We start from the raw sequence: 16,309 nt of genomic DNA, 5'->3' as shown, positions 1-16,309 counted from the left end.
AAGCTTCAAAACAACTTTTCGGCAACTTTTGTTTCTGCTCAAGAGATCACCTTAACTTCTTGCTTTTCTTTACAAAAGGAGTCCGGCAAGTATTTAATGATGAGACTTTCAGAATCAAAGGCTGCATCTACACAGATGACAATCAATCAGTCTCCAAGAATATTATATTGCACGCGGCATTATCTAAACCCTGCTGACTGTGGAGTGGGATAGTATGTTGTTTTGTCACCTGTTCTTATAATTAACAAAATAAAATGCATTATTAACAATTTGAAATTTAAAGCAGGGAAACTAAAGCAGTCAGCACATTGCAATAACCAGAAATTAAATTGTGGATTGAAAGATCTAACTTGTATGTCACAGGACTGTAGAAAGAGAAAAGAAATTCCGCACAACAGCACCGGAAATCAGGCGACTCGCGTGTTCGGAAAACATCATGTACAAGCCCTGGCAATCAGCCGTATAGTTCTCACGCGGTGTCTAACAATAACAGACCCTCGGCAGTTTGCTTACTCTGTAGCATAATAAGAATCAATAATTCAATTTCTCTGTGGTCGATATATATCCAAATGGTGTTTTGTTCTTTTTTGTCCTTGTCATATAAAGTTAAAGTTGCTGTCAAAATTATACAAGTAAGCTAAGATGCACGACGGCCGGCGAACAAACATCTTTTTCTTAGGAGGTATCAGATTAAGGGATGCAACAGACTAGAGAGGTAAAAAGCCTTCTTCAATATTTCGGAAGGTGCTAAGTTCTTGCAATTCTATTCGTTGTCATAGTGTATCCGGCAGCTGATATTCTTTTGGGGCTAAGGACATTGTATCGTTTACCTCGCTTGCGTTTGTGCCGCTCAAAGAATAGGAATTGACCGCGTTATGATTATTGAACTGCTGCGATTTAGACTTTCGTTCCTTTATCTTGGTTATAGTATTTTCGGAATTAGAACATCGATGTTTTAAGTTTTCGCCTCCGTGCTTGTAACTTTAACGGTCACGAACGAGTTTTAAAACAATCTTAATTCAAGATTAGCTTCGATAACAATCTGCACTTTTTCTTTGGCAGATGAAAAGCAGCAAATTACCGCTGTTCTTAGTGATTCCTTTAATTTTTGCAACATGTATTTACACCTCAACCAGCGCTCAAAGTTTCCGACGAGAACACGATGGCAAATACGATACAGTAAATTTCGCTCATTTTGTTAACAATCCTGCGCACCGGTTAAATGGCGCTGTTCTGGTGAGCTTCATGGTCTTGAGCCCCATAGAATGTGCTTATCAATGCATTCATAATCAAGATTGTTACTCGTTTAATTTCGCTGCAACTTCACTTGACGGAAGACATTCTTGTGAGCTGCTGAGTACGGATAAGTTTCTCAACTCGGATGATTTAGTTTGCCACGATGGCTTTGATCATTATAATATTAAGGTAAGAGTCAAACGTTTTTGTTCTTTCACAATTCGAGCTTGTTTTAGTTTTGTGTAATATTCCCACTCATTCTGGATCAGTTATAGAAAAGTGATAGTTGCACTCATGGACAACTTTACAATTTATACATGCTACATATTTTAATTGTACATACATTTTTATTATTATTTCTTTATTCGTAAATAATTTTAATTTTTTTTGTTGTCCCCAATTAGTTGTGAAAACTAAATACTCTGACACATTAACAAAGCTTTTACTTTACTTACCTACTTTAATCAAAGATCGACTTTGCAAAACGCATTTGGAAGACTTGACAGGTTGTTTTCCAACCAAAGCTCACTCTTTCAGACTAGCAAAATTTAGTTCTGAATGTGTCTGCCGAAATGTCGTTATCTTCGCACCAAAAGACTCATGAATAAAAATTTTGCATACGATAATATTATTTGATAATTTAACGCTCGTAGAATATCTGTTATACAGATTACAAAGAAACATTTTCTATTCAGTGAAGACCTTTCTTCCCCAGACATACTGCAATTTATTATTAAAATGCCCTACTCAGTCTCAGTTGACACGGGGTCAACGGGGATACTCAGTGCTTATTCAGATATAAACTCCAGCGAGAGTGATCCTTCTCACTTTCTACGAATTATGCTTTTAGTAACAGACATTTTAACAATGCTTAGAAAGTTTCACTTTATTTTTCCCCAGACACCTTGCATGAACAACCCTTGTCAACATGGAACCTCCTTCTGTCGACCGATTTACAATCGAGACGACTATCAGTGTGTTTGCAAAGCAGGTTTTACCGGAAAGTACTGTGGAATGGGTCAGTTCAATTTACTTTTTGTCTGATATGTACATAATTTTGCGATCTGAGAGCCGTATCAAAAAGCATAACTCAGGCATGCGTATATCAGGAATCTACATTAATTATTAACTGTGGTTTTTAGTTGCTTGCCTAGTTGACTCAGTAATGATAACAAACTAAATTCCAAAACAGAGCGATGGCGAATGGAGCGGTGTTCAACTGAGTGTCGTAAAACTTAAACCAAAGTAATCAGATCACTCTAGCCAATCACAATGGACACAGATAATCTAGTGAACCAATCAAAACTCGAAGTAAATACATGCGAAGTGAAGCGAGGGAAAACGTCCGAGTGGGTCTAGGCTTTTGTTGACTGTGCTCGTAAAACTGCTATATTATGTTCCTAACACTGGTCAAAATTTTTCTCCGAGATTATGCTCCTCGATCGCATCAAAATTATGCTACTTGGTTTTTAAGCAAAGACAGAACAGGGAGAATAGAGAGAAAACAAGGAATAAGGCCGCTTGGAACCCCCGTTTTCTACATTTCTAAGTATCCCGACTTGACTTGGTATCAATTTCCGTTACTTCTTGACTTTTTAAGAAAATAGTGAAATCCAAGATGGTAGGTCAAATGACGTCATTATGAAGAAAAATGTAAATTTACATATTTGTGCCTTAGCAGTACGAAAACCCAGGTGAGGGTAGCCTGCGTAGCAGGCGCCTGCTATGCAGGCTAAGGTGAGGGGTTCCATCAAACTCCCCCCCCCCCCCCCCACCCCATGCACTACGGTGGAGGTATGAATTGGGTTAATTCGCTCTTAAAGACGGTTTGAAAAAAACGCTTCCAAGAGATTGAAGCTCTCTGTATGACATTGTAAGCTGCTGAACTATCTGAACTGGAACTTGGGAAGTGCTGAGATCGACGACGAGGACGCCATCTGAGATCTTAAAGCTCAGTCAGCCCACTACCGAGCCCGCCGTATGCGCGGGGCCAGGAAACATCACGCGGACCCCAGGCGGCCCGGAGTCCGGAGACAACAGTAAGACAGGTTTTAGAAACAGAACAAGTAAAAAGAAGTATATTCAAAACGAAATTACGTCATTTCGTGAAGGTCAGAAAAGACAGATTATGCGAACAGTGCTAAATTTAGATAAAAGCTAAAAATTATGCTCGGTTTGCTAAATTATGCCAAAAATTATGCTAGCACAATCGACAAAGGACTAAGTGAGTCACGATTGGCTAATTATAATTGTGGTTTTACTCGATTGGATGACAAACTGGCGCGAGTTTTTCAACCAATCGTATAGCGCAGTGTACATCGCCAAAGCCAAGTATACGTTCGACACTCAAATGAAAAACGCTCTGGCTACAACACATCAGTAATTCTCAATCAAGAAACAGTATTTGTTACTTAAACCAAAACTTTAGATATCCTATAGTTTTTGGTGCCATTATCATTTTGGTTAATCCTTGTATTGCTCGCAACATTACAACAGTGGCATAACTGTAACATAACATTTGCATATCAAACAAAGATCTCTTAAAATGTGTGAAAGAGAGTAAATTAGTATACGCATTGACATCAATACGGCATGACCATGTTCCCTTTACACTGGCCCGTTTGCTTGACAATTTAAGGACGTCTTAACAAATTAAAGTGAACCGGCATATATTTTTACGCAGATATCAATGAATGCGCCAGTAATTCTTGTTTAAATGGAGGGTCGTGTGCTGACCAGGTTAACGGATATGTTTGCAACTGTCTGGCGGGATATGCAGGGACTAACTGTGAAACAGGTCAGTGGATAAAACTAAAAACTTGAGAATAGAAATGTCCAGGATATTTCCAATGTAGACTTACTTTTCAGTGTTCATAGCTTCGGGAATGGATAGCTGGAACGGACCACCACCGAAATATATAACAGTGTGATGCACAGAGCGAGTTTTATGGATACGAAAAGCCCTGAATATCATCTTTTACGAAACAAACGCTTCACCATATTTTTGCACCAAAATCCTTTTTTGATTTTCATTGATCTTTTTAAAATGGAATACAACTACTTTTATAATACATCAATTTAATGATCATGGACGATAAACCAGGATTGGTAACACTGTTCAAATTGTTATAACGTAGATATCAACGAATGCGCCAGTAATCCTTGTTTAAACGGAGGAGCGTGTACAGACCAGGTTAATGGATATGTTTGTAGCTGTGTGGCAGGATATGAAGGAGATAACTGCCAAACTAGTAAGTGAAACTTGTTACTTTGCCGTAGATTCTTCCACGATTGTAGATTGTTGGGAAGCAGGGACGAATGTCGCAGTGGTGAGAGCGCTCGTCTTCCACCATTGTGGCCCGGGTTCGAATCCTTAGTGGACCCGGTGTAATAAATGGGCTGAGTTTGTTGTTGGTTCTTACCCTTGCTCTAAGGGATTTTTTCGGGATTCTCCGGTTTTCCTCCCTCCACTGACAAAACCCAACACACTACTTCTAAATTCCAATTCAGATCTGGAAACATTGGACGAAGAGTCTCTCTGTGGGGTATGCCACGGCAAATTCCTATTTATTTATTTATTTATTTATTTATTTATTTATTGTTATCATGTCAGATGACGTCAAAACATGGTCAAGTCGAGGGCGAGGCTGCCAGAAATTGTAAATTTAAAAAATACATTGGAAAACATTTTTCTAGAGTACTATAGAATTTCATCTCCCCTCCTCGTTGCACCATGGAACGCATAAGGCCTTACAATAAAAAAAAAAACAAACAACAATGAAACTAAAAAACAATGAAATTTAATGAAATTAAAACGGTAAAAGAGCCGGCAAATTTGTCTTAAGTGTTTTTGTGGGAGAATAAATGGACGGCCTTAGTTTCTGAAAAAAAGACCTAAGACAAAGTTGCCGGTTTTTTTTTTTAAATATAGATATGTATACATGTATTCAAGTTTTTACAACTGTTTGTAAAAAAAATTACCTCAATTGAACTACAGTGAACCCTGTAATAAGCGGACCCCATATTAAGCTGACACACTCTATTAAGTGGACACCAGCTTGAGTCCCAAAAATTTCTACATTTACTGTAAAATAAACCTGCATTCAGCGGACACCTCTGTTAAGCGGACGCGCACACCAATATTAAGCCATTTTGTTGCACAAACCCTGCAATAAGCGAACACTTCAAGGGCTTTTTACTTTGAAAGCTCAGCTCAGACTCCTTTAACATGTTCCGCGATGTCGTGCTAAAGCTAAGTAGATTATTCCAGATTGATGCATTGACTGACTGGACATTGTGCTATGAGCAGTCTTAGCTAGCCTTTGATCTTGCGCTGTTAAACTGAGTTACAAAAGGGTTAATGATTAACTATTACTGCACACAATATTAGAACCTGCTTAGAGCGAACAGTCAGTCATACTTTTAACTGTGTACGAAAACATTTTCACACAGATACCAACGAATGCGCCAGTAATCCTTGTTTAAACGGAGGGTTCTGCACAGACCAGGTTAATGGATATGTTTGTAGCTGCCAAGCTGGCTACACAGGCATACATTGCCAAACCGGTAAGCGCAAAATATGATTTACGTCTCTTGTTATAACAGTTCTGTATTATGTGGTTTAAACACACCGATCGATGAAGACGCCCACAATATAACTGTTTAGAAAATAACCCAGAGAAAATACAAGGGCTGATTGGTTTAAAATCGTGTCTCTATTAAACAATTAGATTATGGGCTCGAGTCAACTATCACGCATAGAAATCGAGAGCGAATAATCTAATTGTTTTAATATAAATTTACTAGTCGTTCAAAAGTTTATCTAAATCCTCGTCACAGACACTTCGAAAACGAAAAGAAGCGGCCGTCATTTTGTTAACAAGGGCACACTGCTGTGCTACTCGTTATCTATCACAGAATAGATAGTGAATAGCGTAGCCAATCAGAGAACGGCATTCGTGATAGAACACTAGTAGATTTGCACTAAAACTCGATAGAAACACAGAACTAAAACGAGCTGTTGACGTAATGATGAATAGAAACATGTTCTCCGTGTTTCTGTCGAGTTTTAGTATAAATCTATCAACGTTCTATCACGAATAGTGTACTCTGATTGGCTACGCTACTCACCATCTATTCTGTTGTAGATAGTGAGTAGTGGGCGCTTGTTAACAAACTGGCGGCCGCATTTTTTGCGTTTTCGAAGTGTCTTTGAAGAGGATTTAGATAAAGTTGTGAACGACTAGCAGATTTATACTAAAACAATTAGCCCTCGTCAACTATCACGCGATATAAATTTCAAGCTCATAATCTAATTGTTAAATAGAAAGATCAGTAGAAACACTCGTAGAAGTTTGGGAGAACTGGAAAATCGCCTGTCGGCTCGTGTTCCCATTGCATTTCTGGTTCTCCCAAACTTCCAGTCCCGTTTCTTAAACTCAACAGCAATACGGTACATGTTTTCTATTTCTTAGTTAACTGAAAATCGATTAAGAACCTTAAGTGTTGTTAGCATTTTTAAAAGAGTTAATTTTTAAGCGTAGTTTCAGGTTAAAGAAAGGCGTCTATTTTTACGGATCGTATGGGCTCGTGTTGGTAAGAGAACCCTCCCCTCACTTTACCTTTTATATAAACAATGGCCTCCATTTGGCGCGAAAGTATACCCGGATATTTGTCTGGCAGACATTACCTGTTCCGATAAGCGAACAGTTTTCCGAGAGCAAAAAACAAGAAAAACTGTGAGCTTTGAGGAATAGGTAAAGTCTAAGGACAAATATTTGATCATATTTTCGCACCAAATGGAGGCTATTGTGTTTATTGTCCTTCAAATATTTTTCGAAACACGCGAAGTTTTGAAAATAGGGGACTATCACTAGGATATTCCTCAGTTTTAGCTGGGCATATTCAGTCACGTGACGCGTTTACACCAATCGCGCGCGAGCGAAAATATTTGATGGATTATAATTCCACACGTTTTTGTTATGACAGAAATTTGCTCTGTAGCGCCTCAAAATCGCCAAAACTGTGGATGGGGAGGGATCAGTCGACAAGTATGTGAATACAGAGGATGTTGCTTTGACTCAAGCATTTCCGGCGTCATTTGGTGTTTCCATGGAAACTCTTAAGGTTTGCATCCTCCATTGATCAAGTTACAACACAAGATCACATGCAACGTACATCAACTCAGGGACAAGATGAGAGATCCACAAGAACAGCTTCTTCCTAAGAACAATGACAGAATACAACAGCTTGTTATCCAACATACGTCAGATTTAAACCAGAGACCCCTTTCAGACTGGCCCTGCGGGCACATTTAACAATGTTATCTCTTTTTGCATTTTTTTTTTTGTAAGAACATCATGTACAGCACAATGTTACTTTGCACTATTTTAACTTGATCACATGCACCTGCACCAGCACTCCGATCCGTGTCGGGATGGGCAACCTTTGCCATGTAAAAATATAAATGTAAATATTGCGAAGTTATTGTAATTTTTCCCTTTTAAACCAGAAGTGATCGAGTTTTTAACAAAAAGACTAATTCCATGGTACACAAAGGTTAGCTCATGTCAATCATCATTCCTTGGAAATATCTCGAGTTCGCTCATAGAGCACTTTGATTTACCTCAATTTTATAAAAGCTGGCCATGGTGCTTTTGGTTCAAACATGATAGGTATTAGGGAGAATTTAAAATAAATACCACAGAATTTTAATAACAATAGTAATAATAATAATAATAATAATTATTATTATTATTATTTTATTATTATTAAAAAATAACAAACAAACTTCACTGAGTACTTTTTCATACAAACTTGAATTTTACATGTATGTGGTTAAAAATTCAGAAATTCTGTTATTCCTTAAGTTTTTTCCCTAAAATTATATTAATAATAATTACATCATAATTTTAATAATAATAATAATAGTAACAATAATAATAATTTAATATTAATAATTGAAAAGATTTTTACCGGGTAATCACTTCAGTTACAAAACTGATATCAATGTGGGCCCTTTAAAATAAAACAAAAATGAAATGAATATTTCAAAATTATTAAAATAAGAAATTAAAAAATGCGTCAAACGCTAAAAATTTAAGAGTAAAAACTAATTGCACCCTGTAATAAAACGGACGTTTTGCAACTCTAGCCTAATTTTATCGATAAAAAGATTTGTGCTACCTCTAGTAAAATACGTCTTGTATTAAAATAGTTTTTAAATAAATCCGGGACATGTTCCTTGTCCTTAGGGCATTTATTGAAAAGTTCTTTTATATGCTCGTCACGTCTCTCAGAGAGCGGCTTCCATCCTAATCGATCTATAACGGCATCACTCTTCATTTCTTGAGAGTGACACGGACAGCTCTCTTTTGCAAGCGTTTGATCTTCAGTTGATTCTCATTGCTACAGCCGTGTCAGGTGACATCGCAGTACTCCAGTGGTACTCAACTTCTTGTTTATCTCAAGAATAGGAGTACTTTGGAATAAAGGGCTGTTTTTATCAGTCCCTGACAATCGCTTTGTGTTCGGAAATTTTAGTTACTGCGTATAAGATCTTTAACACGGATGACATGTAAAAACCCAATCTCCAAGAGTATTGTTTTGCATGCGGCATTATCTTAACTCTACTGACTGTGGAGTTGGATAATGAGCCACCTCAGACCTGTTTAATTACTTAAAACTGTTCTTAGACCCCGGAATGAGTAATTACTAAAATAAAAATCTATGGTCAACAATTTGAAAATTAAAACAGGGAAAATTAGGCAGCGGTCAGCACGGTGCAATACTGCAAATAATTAAAAAATGGATCGCAAGATTTGACTTGCATATCACAGGAGTGTAGAAAAAGGAAAGAAATTCCGCACAAAAGTACTGGCAATCAGGTGAACCTCATGTTTGGAAAACAAGCCCTGGAATTTAGCCGCATAGATCTCCCGCGGTGTCTAATTATAACAGATCCTCCGCAGATTGATTACTCTGGAGCATAATAAGAATCAACAATTCAATTTCTCTGTGGTCGATATATATCCAAAAAATGTTTTGTTTTTTTTCGTCCTTGTCATAAAGTTAAGGTTGCTGTCAAAATTATAAATACAAGTAAAATGCACGACGACCGGTAAACAAACATCTTTTTATTGGGAGGCATCAGATTAAGGCATGCAACAGATAAAAAGCCTTCTTCAATATTTCGGAAGGGTAGCTAAGCTCTTGCAATTCTATTTGTTGTCATAGTGTAGCCTGCAGCTGATATTCTTTTGGGTACTAGGGGCATTGTATCGTTTACCTCACTTGTGTTTGTGCCGCTTAAAGAGTAAGAATTGACCGCGTTATGACTGTTGAAGCTGCTGCGATCTAAGCTTTCGTTTCTATATCTTAGTTACAGTATTTTCGGAATTAGAACATCGATGTTTTAGGTTTTCGCCTTCGTGCTTGTAACTTTAACGGTCACGAACAAGTTTTAAAACGATCTTAATTCAAGATAACCTTCGATAACAAATCTGCACTTTTTCTTTGGCAGATGAAAAGCAGCAAATTACTGTCCTTAGTGATTCCTTTAATTTTTGCAACATATATCTACACCTCAGCCGGCGCTCAAAGTTTCCGACGAGATGGCAAATACAATACAGTGAATTTCGCTCATTTTGTTGTCAATCCTTCGCACCGGTTAAGGTTACTTCCCACCTTCGCAGGTGCCCTTCGGGAAAAAATCGTACGCGCGCCAGTTTCAATAAAACCCCAACAAACTATATATCATAAGAAACCTTAATAAATGTACTTTACGAAAAAAATACAATTTCAGCAATGTTTTCTTTTAGGAAATGTCAGGAGGCGGTAAGGCCTGAAACGACCGAGGCTTCTTCTATTGAATTTATCGGGTATCGGATTCCGCAGTGCGAGCAAAATGGCTGCGCAGTCTTATTCACAAGGCATCAATCAACGAAAGTGTGTCGGGCTTTTTCGATATTCTGATTGGTTGTCTAGATATCCACTTCTAAAGTTGGAGTAGCTAAAAATATGCGAGACTTGTTGCGTAAATGGACGCCACGGGAAAAATGTGTTAAATATCAAAATTTCCCGACACACTTTGGTTTGTCATTATCTCTGGAATGTTCTGGCAAAATTTCAAGAAAATCCGTCAAATCTGCATACCCTATAAATTCGCTCAAAGTGGATGTATTCCTCCAAAAATCAAATGCGAGATTTTAGCTTGTAAAGGTTCGTAAACAACTTGCGCCACGCCCGGAGATTATCACGCCTAATAAAACCGCAAACCAATGGAACAACAGGACCTCCTAGTGCCTATGACAATAGATCAAGATTTCCCGGAAAAAGCATCGCATTGCAACATGTTTTTTTTATCTCGCTCAGTGGAGTTCAATTTAGGACGGCGACGTAATATAATGGGCAAAGACGCCAAGGCAAAGGCAAAACCCGCGTTAAAAAGGCTAAAGGCGGAAAATGTGCCGCTGAAAAACAAGACGTTAAGGAATCGACGGACAGCTTAAGAAATACCCTTATTGCTGAAGTGAGTTCCCTTGGGTAGGTTTCATTTTCTTTATCACTTCCGCCAGATTCCGACGAAGAATCTTGTTCGCAGCCTTCACTGACGTTAACTTTGATTTTTAAGCTACTTGCTCCAAGGATATTCGAACGCTCCGGATCTTCTGCAGACGCCGAGATTGTCGAAGGCGTTTGGCCAAACCAAGGGCTTTTGTCGCTTTCAGCAAGGTTTTTTTTTTCTTTCCTTGATAATATGGAGGTTTTTCTTTCTTCTTTGAGCCGGGTTTTTTCGTTTTCTTTACCGAAGGCCATTTTTCTGCTTTTGATTTTTCCATAGGAGTTAGCGTAAAGAGCTTCCACGTGGGAATTTTTGTCAAGTGCGTGATGTAAATAAAAATATGCAAATGACATGAAATACGAGCGATGAGCGTTTGCCGCGAAAATTTCCCCAGGGTTCTCGTCCGTTGACAAGATTGTGACACCTTCCTAGTTTATTAACTTTATTTGAAAATACGTTTTTTCTAAATAACTCGGCCGCTTTTTGAGATTTTTAATGTTTCTCTTTTGGAAACACTAGATAAAATGACGAACTTAAATTTTGTCAAATAAAAGAAAAAACGATTTTTTTGGCCTCTGAAGGTGGGAAGTAACCTTAAGCGGCGCTGTTTTGGTGAGCTTCATGGTCTTGAGCCCCATAGAATGTGCTTATCAATGCATTCATAATCAAGATTGTTACTCGTTTAATTTCGCTACAACTTCACTTGACGGAAGACATTCTCGTGAGCTGCTGAATACGGACAAGTTTCTCAACTCGGTGGATTTAGTTTACCATGCTGGCTTTGATCATTATAACATTAAGGTAAGAGTCAAACGTTTTTGTTCTTTCACAATTCCAGCTTGTTTTAGTTTTGTGTAATATTCTTACTCGTTCTGGATCAGTTGTAGAAAAGTGATAGTTTGGAAAGAAACGTTACTCATCGACAACTTAATTAATCAAAGATATGATCGACTTTGAAACACCCATTTCGAAGGCTTGACAGGTTGTTTTCGAATCAGAACTCTTTCAGGCTAGCAAAATTGCGTTGTGAATGTGCCTGCCGAAATGTTGTTATCTTCACACCAAATAAATCATGAATAAAAATCTTGCATACGATAATATTATTTCATAAGGATAACCGCAGTCGCTTGTAGAATATCTGTAATACAGATTGCAGAAAAACATTTTCTAGTCAATGAAGACGTTTTTTCCCTAAACATATTGCAATTTATTATTAACATGCCCTATTGCCTCGGTTGGCACAGCTTATTATTCAGAACTAAACTCCAGCGAGAGTGATCTTTCTCACTTTCTACGAATTATGATTTTAGTAACAGACATTTTAACAATTCTGAGAAAGTTCCGCTGTATTTTTCCACAGACACCTTGCATGAACAACCCATGTCAACATGGAACTTCTTTCTGTCGACCGATTTACAATCGAGATGACTATCAGTGTGTTTGCAAAGCAGGTTTTACCGGAAAGTATTGTGGAATGGGTCAGTTTAATTTTCTTTTGTCTGATATGCACACAATTTCCGAACTGAGAGTCGCTTCAAAAAGGATAACTGAGGCATGTGCAAAACAGAAATCTAAATTATTAACTGTTAATTGACTCAATAATTATAACAAACTAAATTATAAAACCGAGCGATGACGAATGGAGCGGTTTTTCAACTGAGTGTTGTAAAACTTAAATTAAAGTAATCGTATCACTCTGGCCAATCACAAAGGACACAGACAATCAAGTGAACCAATCAAAACTCGAAGTAAATACATGCGAACTCCCCGAAGCGCGGCAAAACGTCTGAGTGAGTCACGATTGGTTAATTTTGGTTTTACTTCTGACTGAATGACAAACTGGCGCGAATTTTTAAGCCAATTGAAATAGTTCGACACTGAAATGAAAAACGCTCTAGCTACAGAAGATCAGTAATTCCCCATCAAGAGACAGTATTAGTTACTTGAACCAAGACTAAAGACATTTTGTAGTTTTTGGTGCCAATATTGTTTTGATTAATCCTTGTATTGCTTGCAAAATTACAACAGTGGTATAACTATGACAAAACATGTGCATGTCAAATAAAGATCCCAGAAAATTTCCTGAAAAAGAGTAAATTAATAATGTGCATTAACATCAATACGGTATGCCCACATTCCCTTTACACTGGTCTGTTTGCTTGACAATTTATGGACGTCTTGACAAAGTGAACCGGCATATATATTTTACAGATATCAACGAGTGCGCCAGCAATCCTTGTTTAAATGGAGGATCATGTATAGACCAGGTTAACGGATATGTTTGTAGCTGTCTGGCGGGATATGCAGGGACTAACTGTGAAACAGGTCAGGGGATAAAACTAAAAAATTCAGAATAAAAATGTCCAGGATATTTCCAGTGTAGACTTACTTTTCAGTGTTCATGGCTTCGGGAATGGATAGCTGGAAGGGACCACCACCGTAAAGAAATATAACAGTATGATGCACAAAGCGAGTTCTATGGTTACGAAAAGCCCTGAATATCATCTTTTACGAAACAATGGCTTCACCATATTTTTGCATCAAAATCCTTTTTTGATTTTCATCGATCTTTTTAAAATGGAATACAACTACTTTTATAATACATTAATTTAATGATCATGGTCGATAAACCAGAATTGTTAGCACAGTTCAAATTGTTATGATCTTAACGTAGATATCAACGAATGCGCCAGTAATCCTTGTTTAAACGGAGGAGCGTGTACAGACCGGGTTAATGGATATGTTTGTGGCTGTGTGGCAGGATATGAAGGAGATAACTGCCAAACTAGTGATTGGAACATGTTACTTTGCCGTAGACTCTTCCATGATTGTAGAATGTTGGGAAGCAGGGATGGGACGGAGGTGAGAGCGCTCGCCTTCCACCATTGTGGCCCGGGTTAATTGGAACCCTTAGTGGACCCGGTGTAATGAATGGGTTGAGTTTGTTGTTGGTTCTTATCCTTGCTCTAAGGGTTTTTCTCGGGGTTCTCCGGTTTTCCTCCCTCCACTGACAAAAACTAACACAGTACTTCTAAATTCCAATTCAGATCTAGAAATATTGAACGAAGAGGCTCTCTGTGGGATATACAACCGCAAATTCCTATTTATTTATTTATTTATTTATTTATTTATTGTTATCGTGTCAGATGATGTCAAAACATGGTCGAGTCGTGGGTGAGGCTGCCAATAATTGTAAATTTAAAAGATACATTTGGAAAATCTTGTTCTAGAGTACAATAAAATTTCGTCACCGTCCTCATTGCCCATGGGACGCATAAGCCCTTACAATAAAAAGAACTAAAAAACAATAAAATTTATTTCAAATTAAATTAAAATGGTAAAATAGCCAGCAAACTTGAATTTTACGACAAGAAATTTTTCGCGAAAAAAGGCAAATTTGTCTTAAGTTTTTGTTAAGGCAACAGATGGGTCGTAAGTTTTGACGGCTTTAGTTTCCGAGAAAACGAATTAGGACAAATTGCCGTTTTTTTTTAAAAAAAGTACATATATACCAGTTTCTCCTCGAAAACATCCACGTTTGTGCAACCGGTTGTAAAAAAATCACATCATTTGAACTTTTTCTTCATTCTAGTTCAAGCACAGTTGAAGGTATCCAGAAAAGTCAACCTAGATTATCTTCGCATATTCTCACATGTATTCTCAGTCTCCTGATGAACACGTATTTATATTGTTTCCTTGAGAAAATTAACCTATTGATTTGTATTGGTTTAACTGGCAAGTCTTTAGACTGAAGTTCTTTATGTTCTTAACTGTGCACAAAAACATTTTCACACAGATACCAACGAATGCGCCAGTAATCCTTGTTTAAACGGAGGATCGTGTACAGACCAGGTTAATGGATATGTTTGTAGCTGTCAAGCTGGCTACACGGGCATACACTGCCAAACCGGTAAGTACAAAATATGATTTACGTCTCTTGTTATAACAGTTCTGTATCATGTGGTTTAAACACAACGATCGATGAAGACGCTCACAATATAACTGTTTAGAAAATAACCCAGAGAAAATACGTTCGCTGATTGGTTTAAAATCGTGTTTCTATTTATATTTAACAATTAGATTATGAGCTCGAGATTTCTATCGCGCAATAGTTGACGAGGGCGCAGCCCGAGTCAACTATCACGCATAGAAATCGAGAGCGAATAATCTAGTTGTTTTAGTATAAATCTACTAGCGTTCTATCACGAATGCTGTTCTCTGATTGGCTACGCTACTCACTATCTATTCTGTTGTAGATAGTGAGTAGCGTAGCAGTGGGCGCTTGTTAACAAAATGACGGCCACTTTGTGCGTTTTCGAAGTGTCTCTGAGGAGGATTTAGATAAAGTTGTGAACGACTAGTAGATTTATACTAAAACAATTAGATTGTTCCCTCTCGATTTCTATGCGTGATAGAAATTTCGAGCTCATAATCTAATTAAATAGAAAGATCAGTAGAAACACTCGTAGAAGTTTGGGAGAACTGGAAAATCGCCTGTCGACTCGCGTTCCCACAGCATTTCTGGTTCTCCCAAACTTTGACTCTTGTTTCTGTAACTCAGCAGAAACATGGTACATGTTTTCTATTTCTTAATTAATTGAAAATCGCTTAAGAACCTTGAGTGTTATTGGCATTTTTAAAGAGTTAATTTTCAAAGATAGTTTCAGCTAAAGAAAGGCATCTGTTTATACGGATCGTATCGGGTCGACGTCGTGTTCGTAAGAGAACTGTACAGGCCCGCAGCTGATCTCCGTTCCGCAAATGATCCCCAAATTGTAGAGCAAATGATCCCGGAACCGGAAATGATCCCCAGATTGCACCGTAAATGATCCCTTACCGGAAATGGTCGCCTCGCCATAAAATTTGGAAATGTGAGGACTCAGGAATCTGGACAGTGGATTTAAAATTTGTGCAATCGCTTTTTTATTACTGTGAAACTCTGAAAACCGTGAACATTTGGATTTGATTCCGAAAGGTTAATTTCATAACGAGCCAGACGTTCTTAGCAACCAAAAAACAGACCTGGGATCCCATGGAGATGTAGAACTTTTAGTCCTACATCTCCACGGGATATCCAGTGGCTTACAACATTCCAGTGTAATCATATCCCTCTCGGTGATCGTTTATGTTCCACAAAACGCGTCAAGTTTTGCACGAATGTGTCATAATCCTAAAGTGTGAAATTATATTTACTGTAAGACAATTCCATCGTGTCAGAAAGATACAAGACATTTTAATAGTCGGCGATGCGGGAAATCGCGCGACTGACGTGAAGAATTTGAATTAAAAGAAAAAATAACGTTGAAACAATGTGTTTTCTAGGTTGGGGTGCAAACGCCAGTTTAAAACTTAGACTTTTTGATACATTTCTTACTCTTGTAAAGCTACGGAGCACGTATAGATGAAACGTTTTCGCTAATCTCAGTTATCACTGTTATTCAGTAAGCGAAGTGACTATGCCCAGCAGCCCAGAAATGCCTGAGTCAGAAATGTTCTCAGATTTTCCGCGGA

At 37.9% G+C, this 16,309-nt stretch overlaps 2 protein-coding genes across 2 annotated transcripts; both read left to right on the top strand.

Moving 5' to 3' along the window:
* The first annotated feature begins 623 nt into the window (after positions 1 to 623).
* On the top strand, positions 624 to 7,975 carry LOC149097444 (uncharacterized). The gene is made up of 6 exons (XM_089279202.1): positions 624 to 1,425; positions 2,137 to 2,254; positions 3,920 to 4,033; positions 4,374 to 4,487; positions 5,689 to 5,802; positions 7,225 to 7,975. Exons 1-6 carry the CDS (start codon positions 1,063 to 1,065, stop codon positions 7,359 to 7,361), a joined length of 960 nt encoding a protein of 319 aa, XP_089135328.1. The 5' UTR covers positions 624 to 1,062; the 3' UTR covers positions 7,362 to 7,975.
* A 1,746-nt stretch (positions 7,976 to 9,721) lies between these two features.
* LOC149097443 (coagulation factor IX-like) lies at positions 9,722 to 13,815 on the top strand. Its single transcript, XM_089279205.1, has 4 exons — positions 9,722 to 9,909; positions 11,398 to 11,599; positions 12,159 to 12,276; positions 13,473 to 13,815. The coding sequence occupies exons 1-4, from the start codon at positions 9,758 to 9,760 to the stop codon at positions 13,697 to 13,699; spliced, it is 699 nt and encodes a 232-aa protein (XP_089135331.1). The 5' UTR covers positions 9,722 to 9,757; the 3' UTR covers positions 13,700 to 13,815.
* The last annotated feature ends 2,494 nt before the right edge of the window (positions 13,816 to 16,309 follow it).

This window comes from Orbicella faveolata, unplaced genomic scaffold, assembly GCF_042242905.1.
Source record: "Orbicella faveolata isolate gen_17 unplaced genomic scaffold, um_ofav_v1 contig_47, whole genome shotgun sequence".
Lineage (NCBI taxonomy): Eukaryota > Metazoa > Cnidaria > Anthozoa > Scleractinia > Merulinidae > Orbicella > Orbicella faveolata.
The sequence above is the reverse complement of the archived record's forward strand: the minus strand, read 5'-3'. Positions and strand labels throughout refer to the sequence as shown.

Coding starts and splice junctions, on each gene's coding strand:
- LOC149097444 (XM_089279202.1), top strand. CDS start 1,063: ATGAAAAGCAGCAAATTACCGCTGTTCTTAGTGATTCCTTTAATTTTT. Junction 1,426..2,136: donor TTGATCATTATAATATTAAG/GTAAGAGTCAAA, acceptor ATTTTTCCCCAG/ACACCTTGCATGAACAACCC. Junction 4,488..5,688: donor AGGAGATAACTGCCAAACTA/GTAAGTGAAACT, acceptor ATTTTCACACAG/ATACCAACGAATGCGCCAGT.
- LOC149097443 (XM_089279205.1), top strand. CDS start 9,758: ATGAAAAGCAGCAAATTACTGTCCTTAGTGATTCCTTTAATTTTTGCA. Junction 9,910..11,397: donor AATCCTTCGCACCGGTTAAG/GTTACTTCCCAC, acceptor AGTAACCTTAAG/CGGCGCTGTTTTGGTGAGCT. Junction 11,600..12,158: donor TTGATCATTATAACATTAAG/GTAAGAGTCAAA, acceptor ATTTTTCCACAG/ACACCTTGCATGAACAACCC.